Source organism: Carcharhinus amblyrhynchos, chromosome 9 (assembly GCF_965287045.1).
Source record: "Carcharhinus amblyrhynchos chromosome 9, sCarAmb.v2.hapA, whole genome shotgun sequence".
NCBI classification, from domain to species: Eukaryota; Metazoa; Chordata; class Chondrichthyes; order Carcharhiniformes; family Carcharhinidae; genus Carcharhinus; species Carcharhinus amblyrhynchos.
Window position 1 is genome coordinate 73,549,463 of NC_137332.1, and position 16,009 is coordinate 73,565,471.

A 16,009-nucleotide genomic window follows, 5' to 3' on the forward strand; every position below is an offset into this window, starting at 1 on the left:
TTAGAAAAATGGGAAATGCCGAAGCTGGCCACTCAATGTTCACGCCACAACTTGTACACGATTAATGCAGAAGGTTAGCCATTTTCCTTTTCAATCAACCACTGGATCACTGGAGAGCACATGGCTTTGTTATATTATTTGATCAGCTGCTGCAAAAACATGAGAACACTGGAGTTATCAGTCATTGCCCTTGGTTTCTAGAATAGGACTGTCCATAATGCCAGATGGTATGGTTCACATGAAGGTAAACTCTCAACTGAAGTAGATACATAACATATCTGGTCGTATCAGGTCCTGCCTTCCATTTCAAAAGAATGAAGCATGAATGTTTTGAAATTTTAGAAACATTTTATTTAAAACAAATTATATGAGGAATACAGAAAATATTTAAGTGTAAGCTTAGAAAAGTATACAAATAACTCAGATGATTTCCTCTAATACCTGTGCCCAAGTGTTGCTGGCACAGATGTTGAACCTGTTTAGTGACAAGTGGTCTTGTGTAATTGTGCCTGATTAGTGAATCCTATTTCAGGGCAGCAAGTGATTGATGGGAGGCAACAAGAAAAATACATGGACCTCCAAACATTAAGTGGTGATTTCCCTAAAGCCCCCCCTCACCACAACTCATAGGCACGTCAATTCATGTTGGGGGAAGGATACTGGAGCATCATGTGTGGAAGACGCTTGAAATGTTAAAGTGCTTCAGCACTTGCCTTTTCTGGTGGTTAATTTATACATGTGCAAATCTGAATTTGATAGAAACGCAAATACTGTTAAAACATTCTTGGCAATTGTTGCTACTTTAAAGGGATTTTTTTGGATAAATCTAATGAGTGAGCATATGTAGTCAGTGCTGTCCTAAACCTGAAAAGTGATTGCATTTAATTGAAGAGGTCAATGAATTAGTGTCTGATTTATGCTCTGACTACTAAGGTATGTAGATTTACACAGAAAGGGTATTGCTTATTCTTTTAGTATTGTAGGCTAGCCCACAAAATAATGGCAGTTTTAAGTAATTCAATGCAAGATAAATGAGGGACAAAAAAGCAAGTATTCATAGCTCAGGTGATCTGGTCCCCTCTGCAGCTTTTAAAGATTTTTTTCCAAAAAGGTTTTCACACAGAAATGGTATTGCTTATTTTTTTAGTCTTGTAGGCCAGCCCACAAAATAATGGCAGTTCTAAGTAATTGAATACAAGATAAATGAGGGACAAAAAAGCAGTTATTCATATCTCAGGTGATCTGGTCCCCTCTGCAGCTTTTAAAGATTTTTTCCCAAAAAGGTTTCTCACACAGAAATGGTTTTGCTTATTCTTTTATTATTGTAGGCCAGCCCACAAAATAATGGCAGTTCTAAGTAATTGAATACAAGATAAATGAGGGACAAAAAAGCAATTATTCATATCTCAGGTGATCTGGTCCCCTCTGCAGCTTTTAAAATTTTTTCCCAAAAAGGTTTCTCATACAGAAATGGTTTTGCTTATTCTTTTAGTATTGTAGGCCAGCCCACAAAATAACGGCAGCTCTAAGTAAGCTACGTGAAAAGTGGCACTCCTTACAAAGTAACCTTATTTGGTCTATGCGTTGATCTGAATAGTGTCAAACATAACCGGGTTTGTGGCTTAACCTGTCTGCAGGAGTACCGGTTTCTCAGAATAAAGTGAAATTTCACAGAAGTGTCCAGAGCATAAAACACATTGGCATTGTCTGGAATCACAAGCTCTGAAAAGCAAAGGAAATGTATAAGGTTAGTTACACATGCATTTTGATAGTGCTGATTGGCTTATTAGAAAACTAGCAGAAACCCCATTCAATTTTCTTGTTTCATTGCTAAATTGTCAGAGGGCCAAGAAAAGGCAGGTAAAAAGACTCTCAATTTCAAAATAATGATTCCTGCATCTTTTTTCCCCCCACAATACACCTAGCTTGAATTAGAATCAATAAACCAGAACAATGTTAAATATTTGCAACCAACTCCAGCTGTGCATCCTTCAACACAATGTTGCTTTCAGAGAATTGGTTGATATTAGTTGCTTTCATTAGGTCCAGGCAATTGTTACTTATTGAGGAATGTAAAGTCAAATTCCTCCAAGTTGGATAGAAAGCAAAATACTGCAGATGCCGTAAATCTGAAATAGAAACAGAAAATGCTGGAAAAAACTCAGCAAGTTCGGCAGAATCTGTGGAGAAAGGAAAAGAGTCAACGTCAAGTCTGTATCAGTTTAACTCGTTTTTTTCTCTCTACAGATGCTGCCAGGCCTGCTGAGTTTTTCAAGCACTATTTTTATTTCTCCAAGTTGGATTCAGTTGAGTGCAACTGGATACGTTTAATAATAGGAATATTGATGTTCCAAGCTTTTTGGTGAATATAAAGAAAACACCAATCTGCTGCCAAAAGGTGGCTACTTATCGTAAATTGAGATACAATTTTCACCTTTATCTTTTGAGATGATCTGTATGAGCTGATAATCCTCCATCAGTCCTGGTTCAAGGTTGTGCTTGGACATGGCTCTCTGGATAATCACAGGTGTCCTATCTTGATTTGTCACCTAAATAGAAAAAATATTTACTTTTCTTTAGGAATAATAAAAAAAGTGCAAGCCCTTAAAAATGGCTGTTTTCGCTCAGTAGATATATAGTGGCATTGTATTGAATACTGTACAAATTACAGAGAAATAATATCCATCTGTATAACTGTAATGTCTTAGGACTGGTATTGCAAAAACTTGCCTTCAATGCACCAAAATCCATTTGCTATGAGCAGTGAGGGAACATGCTTAAATATCTGAGAGAAACAGAGCCCAGTGTTTCACCACAAGGATTCCTGGGCAACCTTACCTATATTTGTAGTTTAAAGCAAACAAATAAATTTGTCCAAAACAAAATCAATTTAAATGCTCCATCCTTTTCCTCTATACCATTTGCTTACTTTTAACATTTATTGTTCATGGAGCTAAAAGCTCAATACTCAATCTGACACATAATATTAGTTCATGTTTATGTAAAAGTGATTCATAAAAATAATTGTGACATTAAGGAATATTTAGTCCCTGAATGGAGTTCAGAAACTTAATATTCACCTCAAATTTTGAAACACTGGACTTGCGTAGGTATGATGTGGGTATGCCGGCGTTGGACTGGCGTAAACACAGTAAAAAGTCTGACAACACCAGGTTTTAGTCCAACCGATTTATTTGATAATAGACTCACAAGCTTTCGGGTTAGTCCCTTCGTCAGGTGAATGGAGAGTTCTGGCCTCAGACAGAGCATATAAAGCACAGACAGTTTAGAGATTACTGATTAGAATGCGAATCCTTACAGGTGTAAGGATTCGCATTCTAATCAGTAATCTCTAAACTGTCTGTGCTTTATATGCTCTGTCTAAGGCCAGAACTCTCCATTCACCTGACGAAGGGACTAACCCGAAAGCTTGTGAGTCTATTATCAAATAAATCGGTTGGACTAAAACCTGGTGTTGTCAGACTTTTTACTGTGCTTGCGTAGGTAAACAGGATATTGAAGTGACCAAAATGTACTGCAGTTTTTTTTTTAAACAACCTCCTTTTGGTTTTTGTTCAGTCCTATGTTACATCTGGAGCTCATTTCTCCCAGCTCAAGTTTGAGCAGTCCAGTAAATGGCTGATACCATGAGATGAAGTACACTGGCAGATCTGGGTATTTGTTTGAGAGAATTGGGAAGTTTTCCCAATTGAGAGACTGCATGCTTTTCTTCTTTTAAGCTGCAGTCCATGTTTTACAATTCAATTTTTCCAGCCATTCAGAAACAAAGCTCTTCGTAAATATATGGAAGAGCAACAATGTTATAGTACGAGATCCCATCAATTCGCAATTGTCAATATCTGAGAACTACAACCTTTTGTATCTTTAATCGGCATATTCAGTAGAATCATATTTTGGACATATTAAAGATCCTGCCATTCCAGGATGAATTGTAAGACAGTCAAGATACTGTAAGTTAACAAACATGCACTTCTGATTAATGATAAAATCCTCTAGCATAAGAAAGGGATGGTCTGTTGTTCATAAGAATGAATTTCATGCTGTCATTTGGTAGCAGAACTCTTGGGGATGGTCAGTTGCCCAAGGACAAGTCCAGTTACTGGTGCAGACTTTGTTTGCTGTGATCTCACACACCACTCTGATTAACCTGTCAGGATGCATATCAGCGAAGATGTGCTTGGTCTCCCGAGATTGCTCCATATATACCTTAGCTCCATCCCCATGACAAGCTATCAATCTGAGCACTGAAAAAAATTTACTTGTGCCAATTTCAAACATGGCAATGTTATGCTATGAATTCACAAGCTGGATCTCTGCCAGTTGTCATCACATTCACAGCATTGTCAGAGTGTAATCTGGTGAAGACAGATAGAACAGAGAAACATATGTTTCATACATTCCAAGTTTCCTGTTATTCTTGGTGGGATTGGTACCTTATGATAGAAAAGCTTCTGCATACATCTTTGGCATCAGAAAAGCTCTCTCCCATCACGTTATATTCCGAACGCTTGTGTAGAAAATGATTAAACTTGTGTGGATCTTTCTTCAAGGAAATAGATTTTAACTAACCCAGTCTCTGTACATTTATGGCATTACTGATTACAAGTGCAACTCCAATCTAGTAAACCTTAAATGGGGCAATTCCTTTCAGCATTCATGAGCCATGCGGCATTGCGAATTTTCAGTTTGAAACAATATTTTAATGTGTTGACTTTATTCAATCTCAAGTGAAAAATAATTCCTACAGTATCTTAACCGAACTGGGTCAGGAAGACTGTCCTAAACAACAGCAGAATTGAAATAGTTTCAACTTCTCACGGCTGTCTCATCTCAGGTGCAATAACAGACACAAGGTATGTCCACAACAAATATGTATAATTAATTGTTTGTACACACTGAAATGTCTCAGTCCAAATGAAGATGATAGGCTAAATTCCTCCAATCAGATCTGGAGATTGCGTATCTGTTTGATATAATTAATTGCCATTTTCATTGTTCAGGAAAAAATGTGTCAAATGACAGCTGCATGTATCTGTTTGACTAACTTCACTGAATTAATGAGTGACTAGAGGATTAGTCCAAAGATAGATGAGGTACTTACGGATTTTCAAAAAGTTGTTTGCTAAAGTACTGCAGAGTACAAGCAACATTGAAGCCACTGGGATGAAAGAAGCAGTGGCAACATGGATACAAAATTGATTAAGAGATAAAAGCAGTGTAATTAAACAATTATCATTGGTAATTAAACTGTACCCTTTCATCACCTCCATTTTTGCTTTGCTCTCTTCTATTCTCTATCCTTTTAAATTCCATGCAAGCCCCAAAGGAATGCCTGGCAAAAATTAGTCAATTAGCCAACAGGAGGACCAGAGCTACTCATAGTTAGTCATGCAGTAATCAAGTGACCTAGAATTCAATTTGTATCTCTTAACTGCATTGTTGCACAAGGGGTGAGGAAATAGTACAAATTAATCACAGCTCACCCTTAAATAAAAATATTAAAGTACTACATCTTGTTGTGCTCTGTATAGTTAATGAGTAAGGACATTTAAAAAAAGGCTCCAAACTCAAACAAAATGCTACAACGTTCTATGAGAAAGCTGAAATGGTCAGAGCGCACAGGAATCAAAAGCTTCAGTGACATGGAAAGTAGACAGTGAAGTAGCACTGGTCACAGTCACACAAGTCATCTTGAGTTTGACTGTGCAGTAACAAATGGTTCAGAGGCCAGCTTTTCCCCTCAAAAATAAATGTCCTCTTGCATTTATGTGTATACAGGCAGAAATTAACAACCTTTATACAACATGAACATGAATAAAGAAAACAATCCACGTACTTACCAAAACACTTTTGTATCGCCGTCTATGATTATTGTCTAGGCTGACCTGGATGATACAGCTATCTTCTTTCTGCTTGTTGAGCGTGGAACCTGCACTGTAGCAAGTGACTGAGGCAAAATGTTTGCGAACCTTGGGAGGCTTGGTAGGCTTGGGTAATGAACAAGATAGAAGGAAATTAAAACTCAAATCACTCTAATGCAGATCTTGAGATGCAGGGTATTGGCAATGCAGTAACATTACTGGAGAGATGGAATACAAGGACTGAAAGAGAAGAATCTAAAAAGAGGGATGGTATTTTAAAACATCTAAATGACTGAAATTTCCAAGGAACAGGTTGTCAACATATTCTACTAAAAGCAACGATCCAGGTCATTGATAATCTCCTAAGAAATACCACTCGCCATTGGAGAATATGCTGAAGAATAACTAAAGGTCAAGTGCAGAAAAGAAACAAAGCAGGCAGTCAAGAGGGACTCTCATGTACAAGCAGAGCTGCATTGCTTTGTTGCTATTGGTGGAGTAGTTTGTTAGATTTTGATCCAAAGTGCTGTTTTTGTGGACTACACACTTGAAGTTGTTATGGTCACAACAGCCCGTATGTTAAATTTACCATAAAAATCAGCCTGCTCTATCAAAGATGTTTCAAACTTAAATTCATGATATTGGTTATTACTGTGACGTGGAGCTGCCTCTGTACATATTTAATAAAATCTATGCAAAACAAGCTCGTATTTCATATAAATAAAATAAGTTTGCATTCTATGCAGTTAATTATAAATTTTCTGGCATCTGATGGCTTTATAAACAACATGGGTTGAATTTTGTTGAGACAGAAGTCTCACCTGCAGATCTGAAACTTTGACCAGTGCTGTAATCTGGGGTTGCATATTGCGGGCAGAAGCCAATTGTGAGGCTGTCGCCTTTAATACATTCAAATTAAGGACGGTAGCTTGTTCCCTAGAGGTGTGTTAGCCTAATCAGGTATTATGTGCCCATGAAGAAAGGCATGCTGCGTTTGGGCAGGCAGAACCAGTGATCAGGTTAGGTGTTGGTGAGCACCCTTGTATCCCATTGATGGTCAAAGTACAGTTGTGTGTGTGGGGATGGCAGGACTTGCTTTGAATTCCCACAATATGTTTTGTGAGAAATGCCTCTGTCACCTTTTTCTGGGGTTCTTCTTGAGCGCAAGCGTACGAAGTGCAGGGCTCTTCGCTTTCCAATCTGCTGGATTCAGATGAAACGCTGACCAACTTGATGCTGTCTGCTGAACTCCTACTCGCGGGGGGTTTAGGCTGGTCAGAGCTCTTAGTCGGAGTGCTGTTTGCATTAACATCTGCTCTTCGGAATAGGCTGCATGAAGGAAAAGGATTGGTCAGCAAAAATACTAAAAGACTATTAAAAGTCATTGCATTCTACAGAAAGAGTTTACTTTACAGCTGATTAAAGTGGCACTTGGTTACCCAACAATGGCCCAACACATAGACAAATTTTGAAGTAGTGGTACATACTCTTTCCTACCTATGGTTGATTATGCAACTTGTTGAAATAAGAACAGATGAATGGCATGTTGCAGTGGTCACTGCTGCCTCAGCACCGTTGTCACTGACAGTGGTGGCAGGGGATACATCAGAGAATTCTGGCCTTAGTTGTCCTTTGAAACCTAGAAAAATTCTTCCAAACAGGGTTGACTTGTACGGTGAAGGTAAAAGTGAACAGTGCGGCCTCAGCGGCCACCTTCTTTGTCATTAACCACATGAGGTCTACTACATTATAAACCTGCATAAAATCTTCACAGCACAGTCCATATTGCCTGACTGATTTCTTGTGCAGCATTATATGTATTGGAGGGAGAAGAAATGCATTTGTTAGGTGAAAAATTGAGGCCACAAATACAAGCATAGCACAACATGACTGAAAGTACAAGCATTATGGAAAAACCATGAAGCCAGAAATTAGGGTTGTCTTTTATGCAATATACAGCAAATGGCTTGTTATGTCATATTTAAACAATAGATTTTGTATGGGAAGCAAAACAGAATCCAGTCACTGAAACCGACAATTCTCAGTGTAGAATACCCAGGAATTGCCTGGGACCCTATGCTCTCCATAGGTTCTGCAAGATTGCAGTGTTTTCCATATGCAAATTAGTGAACTCCAAACTATTAGTCTCTGCAAAAACTCTTGAAATGCTTATTTGTTGAATGACTTTTTTTTTGAAATGATAATCTCAATAGTTACTACTAAATATCCTCAGACCCCTAAAAGCTGGTTATTTTTTGCAGAATGTCTGGTTTTGGGTGGGGGCGGTGGGGGGTCGGGGGAGGGGTGCACGGTTGGGGGGGTGAGAGAGGCATTTGCACTGTGGATCTGATGCATAATTAATATAATTAATTCCTCACTGAGACGGAGGTAGGACAATTGCTCCGTGAAGATCCTGGGCAGTAATTGCTTCCTGCGGAGATCTTCCCCCTTTTGCTGGAAAAATCCATGAGGTTTTTTGTTTTGTGTGTTCAGATGACACGGCAGCCTAGACTTTTCAGTGTACTATTCCAACCCTGCTATTAATCTCTTATGTGAAAATCTGGTATTAAATATTTAGTGCACAAAATTTCCCAATGTGTACTTAATAAAATTCATCTTTCAGAAAAATTAAGGGCAAAACAACACTTATTTGATAGAAACTGCACAAAAAACTTTTACAAGGATGTACACAGGAACTTGCATTTACATCCCATCTTTATGGTGGTTAAATGTTTCAAAGCACTTCATTGTAGTCGGGCAGATGGCAGATAAGATTTCTGGAGGCTTATGGTGGGCACACACAGAACAATTTAGGATGAAGGATCTAACATGCCGAGGAGTCTTTTGCCAATTGTTATGTGGAGGGGAGGATGGAATTCAAAGATGATCAGAAACAATTCAGCAGAATCTCTGTACAGGTCCCCCAGGGCCAGAGAAAATTACAGAGCTAGGTATGGACAAAGGAACAGAAGGATTCCGGGAAGTAGGATAGGAAACCAATGGAGGTTGGTGAGGGTATGATTCAAAAGGAATCAGAAAACAAGCAACAGATTTTGAATGAGATAAAGTTAAGGGATAACATAGTACAAGGGGTTAAGACATCTGAAAAAGTGACAAAAGCATGAATGAGGACTTCAGTGGTAGAGGAGGCACACTTTACACGTAACGTTGGTGACAGTTGTAGTGATGCACAACATGTGTAAACATAAAACTTGGAACAGTCTCAAGCCAAATGGTCTCCTTCTGTACCATAAGTGGCTAACTCAAAATGAGCCTTAATATGATGCCTGGTGTCCTCATATTTGCAATTATAAAAACCAGGGCTATATTTCCTTGTATTTAGACAATCAAATGATTTGATCAAAGTTTGAGGGGAACTGTGAGGTAGACAAAGTAGGAGTATTTTTGTTGGCTGAAGAAGTTCAGACTGCCTAAAAATTAGAGTCAGATCTGTCAGGAGTGAAATTAGGAAGCACTTGCATATAGAAAGGATGACAAAATTTGGAAATCTCATTCAAACAGAAACATAGAAGATAGGAGCAGGAAGAGGCCATTTGGCCCTTCATGCCTGCTCTGCCATTCATCACAATCATGGCTGATCAACCTAATCCTTTTTTCTCCTCATAAGCTTTGACCCCACTCATCTCAAAATGAGGGTTGATGCTGGATCATGCCAAAGATGAGGGGGGTGGGGGAGGGAAGAGTTTGATCACAAATCAGCAATGACCTTACTAAACAGCAGAACTCAGGCTCAAGTAATTAATTGCTTAATTGTAGCTGATCCTATAGTTTAATGTCTAGGAGGTGAAACGGGGTTCTGTGATAGTGTGGACCTGAGTTCAACCTGAATGAGCAGTGGATCAGCATGATGGGAGTCACAGTTGAAGTGCAGGAGGTAGACAGTCAATTGTAGTCAAGCTTTAAGAGGCTCTCTCTCATCTGTGAACTCATGTCAAATAAGCAATTAGACTGTTTGTCACTGTCACGCTGTAGAAAACATGGCAGTGTACAGGATCCCAAGGACATCAATTAATATCATTTATGTTGGAGGAAGGATATATGTTGATAAAAAGTCCTCAGCTGCTCTTTGAAGAGTACCATTGGATCCTTCACATTTGAGAGGATAGATGGGGACCTCCTGTGTAAAAGTCTCATCTGAAACTGCACTTCTGACAGAGCAGTACCTTGTCGAGCATTGCACTGAGAAAAATCAGCTAGAATGTATGCTTAAATCTTTTGAGTGAAACTTGAATTTAGTTCTCTGACTGGGATGAGTCAAGGCTAACAAATAGGCCACATAAATTCAATTAATTTTAATAGGAATCAATGCCATCCGCAATCAGACAATCCGAGAAATAAAATTGTCAGTATAAATAGCATGTTTTAACTAGAGCCAGATGAAGCAGAACAAAAATAAGACCCATTCCCAAAAGGTTCCAAATGCAATATTGTGAAAAGCTCAACGACAACACTTATGGCAATGTTCTGGCATGATAGGACCAAATAGGCAAAACACAAAACATCTAACTGACAGTTAATGATGTTGCACAAAATTGTTGGCAAATGCAGTGGGCCATGTTCAGTATGTCATTAGTGAAAGAAAACAACAGCCAAAATTGTACAGAACTTCTGAACAGGCACTCACAGCATTAGCCAATAATTTGCTTCAAGGATCTGCAACAGTGAGAATAACTGATTATGCCCATTGGCTGCTCCAATTTTTCATTCCCTGCAGCTTGGTCCATGAAAATAAGCATAAATACCAAAATAGCTGCTGTGTGGCACAAATGGCTGGATGCAAACAAAAATGATTTAGCACTACAGGTCCCTGGAGTTGAAAATAGGCATTAAATGTTATAGGGGAAGCAAGAACAGACAGTTGACAACCTGTGACATCAAATAAAGCGTATTCATTATGATTCTTGGAGCGTGATAACTAAGCTTCAATAATCAACATAATATAGGCATCAAAGGCTCAACAGCCAAATTTGCAGATGACACAAAAATAGGTGTGACAGTAAGTTGCAATGAGGAAGAAAGAACCTTAAATGGCTGTAGATAGGTTAGGAGAGTGGGCTAAAATGTGGCACATGGAGTTGAATGTATATAAGGTGAGGTCATGCATTCTGGTCAGAAAAAGGGGAGAGACTTAATGGTGCTCTGTTGCAGAGAGATCTGGGGTATCGCATTCATGAGTCATAGAAAATTAGCATGCAGGTACAGCAGATAATAAAGAAAGCAAATGGAATGTTGCCATTTAAAGCTAAAGGAATAGAATAAAGATAAGGAAGTGTTGTTGCAACTATACAAGGCATTGGTGAAACCGCACGTGGAGTATTGTGCACTGTTTTGGTGTCCTTATTGGAGGAAAGATATAGTGGCATTGGAGGCAGTTCAGAGGTGGTTCACTAGATCGATTCCAGAGATGAAAGGCTTGTTGAATGAAGAGAGATTAAACAGTTTAGGCCTATACTCTGTGGAATTTAGAGGAATGAGGGGAGGTCAAGAGGTATACAAGATGATAAAAGGTTTGGATAAAGTTGATGTGGAAGAGGTGCTTCCTCTTGTGGGGCATTCTAGGATGAGAGGTTACAGTCTGAGGATAAGAGGTAGCAAATTTAAAAACAGTTGAAGAGAAACTGTTTCTCACAAAGGGTTGTGAATCTGTGGAATTCGCTACCCCAAAGTGCTTTGAACGCTGGGACAGTGAGTAAATTTGAGGAGTTAGACAGATTTTTAATTGGCAATGGGTTGAAGGGTGATTGAATGGCGGAGCAGACTCAATGGGCCGAACAGTCTAATTCTGCTCCTATATCTTATGAACTTATAACATGCAACTAAAGCCAACCCAATTATATAGAAAGATGATATACCAGGCAATGAATATATGTTTCTCCGCCTCAATTTCAATATTCTCTATGACCAAAACAATCACAATTTGCAATACAGACTACTGCAAGGTACAACACAGTAGTAAGGAGTGATTCTCCCTCAACCTCCACATTGTTTAGTCCTTGCCCATGTGGAGATAAATAAAAGATGGTGCTTGACTGCGACAGGAAATATCTGAGAACAAAATGTCTTTGTAGTTTTGATACACACACACACTTGCATGTTAATTTGTATATTTGATCTTCAAACATGAATCACCAGTGATAGAGTTGCAGATAGATTTGTTTTGCTGTTTGCTGATCCACATAACAGTAAACTTTAGAGAAAATGGAATGTAGATGATTGGATTTGCATTCAAATAATCAACTCCATTCAGTTTTTATTACGTAGGCACACAACTATGCTCAAAGCCCTTTCATTTTAATCCATTTTTGAGATTCCCCCTCTAAGTGCAAATTTGGAAAGGTCTAGCCATTTATACACTGGCTTTTATTTGATCCATAGGAATTGCTAGACAAGACTATCTGGTCCAATCAAATCATACAATGGTAATGGAGTCATTGATTAGTCATTAGCAATCAGCCTCTATCAATTAGTCGACAACAGATATAGGCTCGAGGCGCGAACAACCCGCAACGGTTATCACATTATCTCAAACTAAATTTTATCAACCACCGAGTCTTCAAACTCCAGTAAAACAATATTGGCCACAAATTAAAATATACATGCATCGTGGAACTGATGCACATCATGTCTGTCCATTGGCACTTATTGCAGAGAAAGCAACCAGATGAGTTTCCACCCTCTGTTTATGAGACTTACCGGCTGAGGCGTTTCACTATACTCTTTCTCAGTTTTGGTGATGTAGGACTACCATTAGGAGCTGCCTCTAGTTCAGAGGACACACGAAAGCTGCAGGATGGCAGATAAACATATTTCACACAAGGTTCATTTAAAATAAAGAGGTGTCTTTGCTTAATATTCCTGTCACTTTGAAAAACTCATTTGTACAAACAAAATATTTGCATGAATGATTAATTTGCTTCCAAAAGGCTCTTATTTTCAGGCTGGAGAACACTGCACTTTGATTAATGATTAACTGCTGGTTCTTACTGCTGGAACTGCAATCTTTTGTACCGCATGAAATGCAGATGGAAATGAATTTAACTTCATGTGTCAGACATTTTTAGATGACAGCCACCATTATCATCATAGCCTTTTTGTGGGACACACTGAAGGGAACAAAATCCTCCAACCTGAACATCAGGTACAGGAAAATAAAGCAGTAGGAAGTGCACTACTTAGCATTAGGCTGTAAATTCACCAGCAGTTCCTGGCCTTATCTGTATTTTCACATGAAGGTAAAGTCGACATAGTCCCAGATGACCAGAGACTACTCTCTCCTTGGATGGGGAGTATAAGCTGGTGGTGATTTAACCAGAGGATTACCACACCTCAGGCAAGAGGCAAGGTTGAGAAAGCAGGGACTTCATTACTGACCTCAGCTATTATTGGAATTGGACCTGATCTGTTGCTGTTGCTCTGCATCACTAACCAGCCATCTAGCCAACTGAGTTAAACTGACCCATGAGTGCACACAGCTGATGGTGGGCAGCTACTCATTGTTAATGAAAGGAGTTGGTCCATCATTCACTGAGTGACCAACACTCATGTGCTAGGAGTACAGATACCAAAATGAGGAGCAGATCTTGTTGACTGGCAATGATGGGAGCAGACAAAACATTAAAAGGGCAAGAGTTTGTGCTGCCAATGTTTCTAGTGCAATCTTCCCAAAATCAATCAAGCCATTCCAAAAAGGAAAACAATAAAAGCTTCCCCCATGCACAAAATGGCCATACTCCCAGCTCAAATGAATCATTCCAAGTAATGGCTCAGCAGGTCTGTCTGCAGCCTGAGGTGGTGTAAAAGGTGCAAGAATATTTAAGCTCATTTTTGTTCATTTACTAAGAAGCCAACTGTTGCAATTCAATGCAACTGTATAAAAGCTTTCTACAAGTCCATTTCAATTATTTCAAATCCCAGGTGGAGGATGAGATATTGATTAAACTTTGGGGTTTTTGAGATAACTAATACAATAGCAGTACATCAAGGAATAATTTGAGGCAAACACTTTGTACAAATTCGTACAAACACTTTCTAAAACGTTGACCAATTGTGAGCGATAAAGGTCAGTGGTGCACAAGCATATTTGAGCAGAAACTTCAAAAAGTAGCATAATTTACATCTGGATCACCAGATGTGTTCAAAGTAGAAACTTAAAACATGGTTTCTGAATCAGGGTCTCATTTTTTCCTGTAACTATTGGCTTATTAGTTTGGTGCATGTTACTACATACTGATATAAAGACATGTATATGATGGCAGTGTTTGTACATCCACCCAAAATGATTTGGTTGAGCGAGTGGAAAAACTGGCAATGGAATTGAACCTGAAGTGCAAGTTGATGCAAGGGAATAGGAAATGAACGGGAGAGGTAGATGAAATGCAATACCTCGGAGTCCATCCCACGGGTCGCTGAAGATGGCAATACAGATGGTTATGATACAGAAGGCATATGGAATGTTTCTGTTATTGGACAAGATATAGATTGCAAAAGCAGTGACGTAATGCTGGAACCCATATAAAACACCAGTTAGGCCACAACTCGAATTATGGTCGTCCTGGCTGCCATGTTACAGGAACAACATAATTCCTCTGGAGTAGAGGAGATTTACAGGAATCTCATCAGGGCTTGAAAATTGAGGCTATGAGGAAAGCCCAGCTCCCCCTAACGGAGAGGTCAATTTTCAGGGGGCACAGATTTAAGGTGATTGATAGATGGACTTCTCCACCCAGAGCATGGTGTCTGAATTCTTGTTGGTAGAGGCAGATACTTTCAGGTTATAAGCCTGGTACCTTTTTAAATTAGTTAGGCTACGGACGAGTTGCGAAAATGTGTGATTAGAACAGGTGGCTATTTTTTTAAACAATCTTTGAGCAGGCACAGACAAGATGAGCTGAATGAACTTTTCCCTGTGCTGTATGGTTCCCATAACAAAAATATTTATAACAGGGAACTGTCAAGCTCATTAATGGTGGAAGATTATACAACCCTTGATGGTTTGATCAGCACATGTTTGCAATACCCTCTTACCTTTCTTTGTCAGTCAAGTATTGTTGACCGTGAAACCATTTTAGAAACTTCTGGACTGGTTTGATGCTGTAGTTATTGCAAGCAGACTGTAACAGTTTAATTTGTGCTATTATCTCAAATTCCTAAAAAGAACATGGAAAAAAAAGTTGCAAGTTGAGATTCAAAGCTGCTGTAATTGCTGCTGCTTTACCCGAGTCATTGATTTTAGAATAGTACCAAAACTATTTTAAAACATTTTGTTGGCTAGATTTGATGCGTAGTGGCTCATGCCTCAGAACCTTTCATTGGGAATCAATGGCCCATGCTGTGCTTCAGCAATGAATTTCCATATAGATTATTCAACCATGAACTTTGTGGACAATGTGTAGCTAGAATATTCTGGAACCTAACCGATGCAGAGTTTTCTTCTCATGGGCTGTGGCCGTTCTGTTCTATCTTGCATTCAGTGTCAGTTTGACAGGTAAAAGAGGAAGACTTTATCCGGGTGAAAATTTGACAAAAGCATAGCACTGTTGGGTTGTAAAGTGTAAAATTGGTCAGTTGATAAGACTATAGTCGTATCCACCTAGGTGGGGGATGTATGGATTTGGGATAGATGCCCATTTTGTATCCCTCCTGATTTCATGAGCCACTGGAGTCAAACCAGGCAGGGTGCAAAGTGGATCAGGTAGGAACCCATCTCATTCCTGGGTTCGGCTAAAAATATGGAGCTCAAGTTGCAGTTTTAGGAATGAAGTGTCACTGCTTTCCACATGGTCAGGTTCCTGTTGTGTTAGCATTTGCAGGTTCTCCGTGGCATAAAATGAAAATAGCACAAAACATGCTCAACTGTAACCATAGCAATAAAGCATGTTTGCAAAGTTGATAGTAGCAAAGTCAGAAATGGGTGTTAAAAGTCCATCACTGGTGCTAAAATCAGGAGCTGCAATCCTGCTTCAATTTACTGACATGCCATGACTGCTGCAAATGTTTCTCTTCTGGAAGAAACTGCTATCTGATGATTGAGGAACTATTCAACCAGTCTCAGGATTAAGGCCTTCAGTCTTGCCAAAACACTAAATTATAATATAATTCATGTAACA

At 39.0% G+C, this 16,009-nt stretch overlaps 1 protein-coding gene across 1 annotated transcript in view; it reads right to left on the minus strand.

Moving 5' to 3' along the window:
* Positions 1-377: 377 nt before the first annotated feature.
* LOC145348587 (ral guanine nucleotide dissociation stimulator-like 1) overlaps positions 378-16,009 on the minus strand; it is a 91,489-nt gene continuing 75,857 nt past the window's right edge. Inside the window, exons 22-27 of the mRNA XM_080196775.1 lie at positions 14,928-15,049; positions 12,597-12,686; positions 7,022-7,211; positions 5,862-6,008; positions 2,435-2,549; positions 378-1,722 (exon numbers count right to left, since the gene is read on the minus strand). Of these exons, the coding sequence (XP_080052901.1) occupies positions 1,556-1,722; positions 2,435-2,549; positions 5,862-6,008; positions 7,022-7,211; positions 12,597-12,686; positions 14,928-15,049 (831 nt within the window). The 3' untranslated portion in view covers positions 378-1,555. The remainder of the gene's footprint in view (positions 1,723-2,434; positions 2,550-5,861; positions 6,009-7,021; positions 7,212-12,596; positions 12,687-14,927; positions 15,050-16,009) is intronic.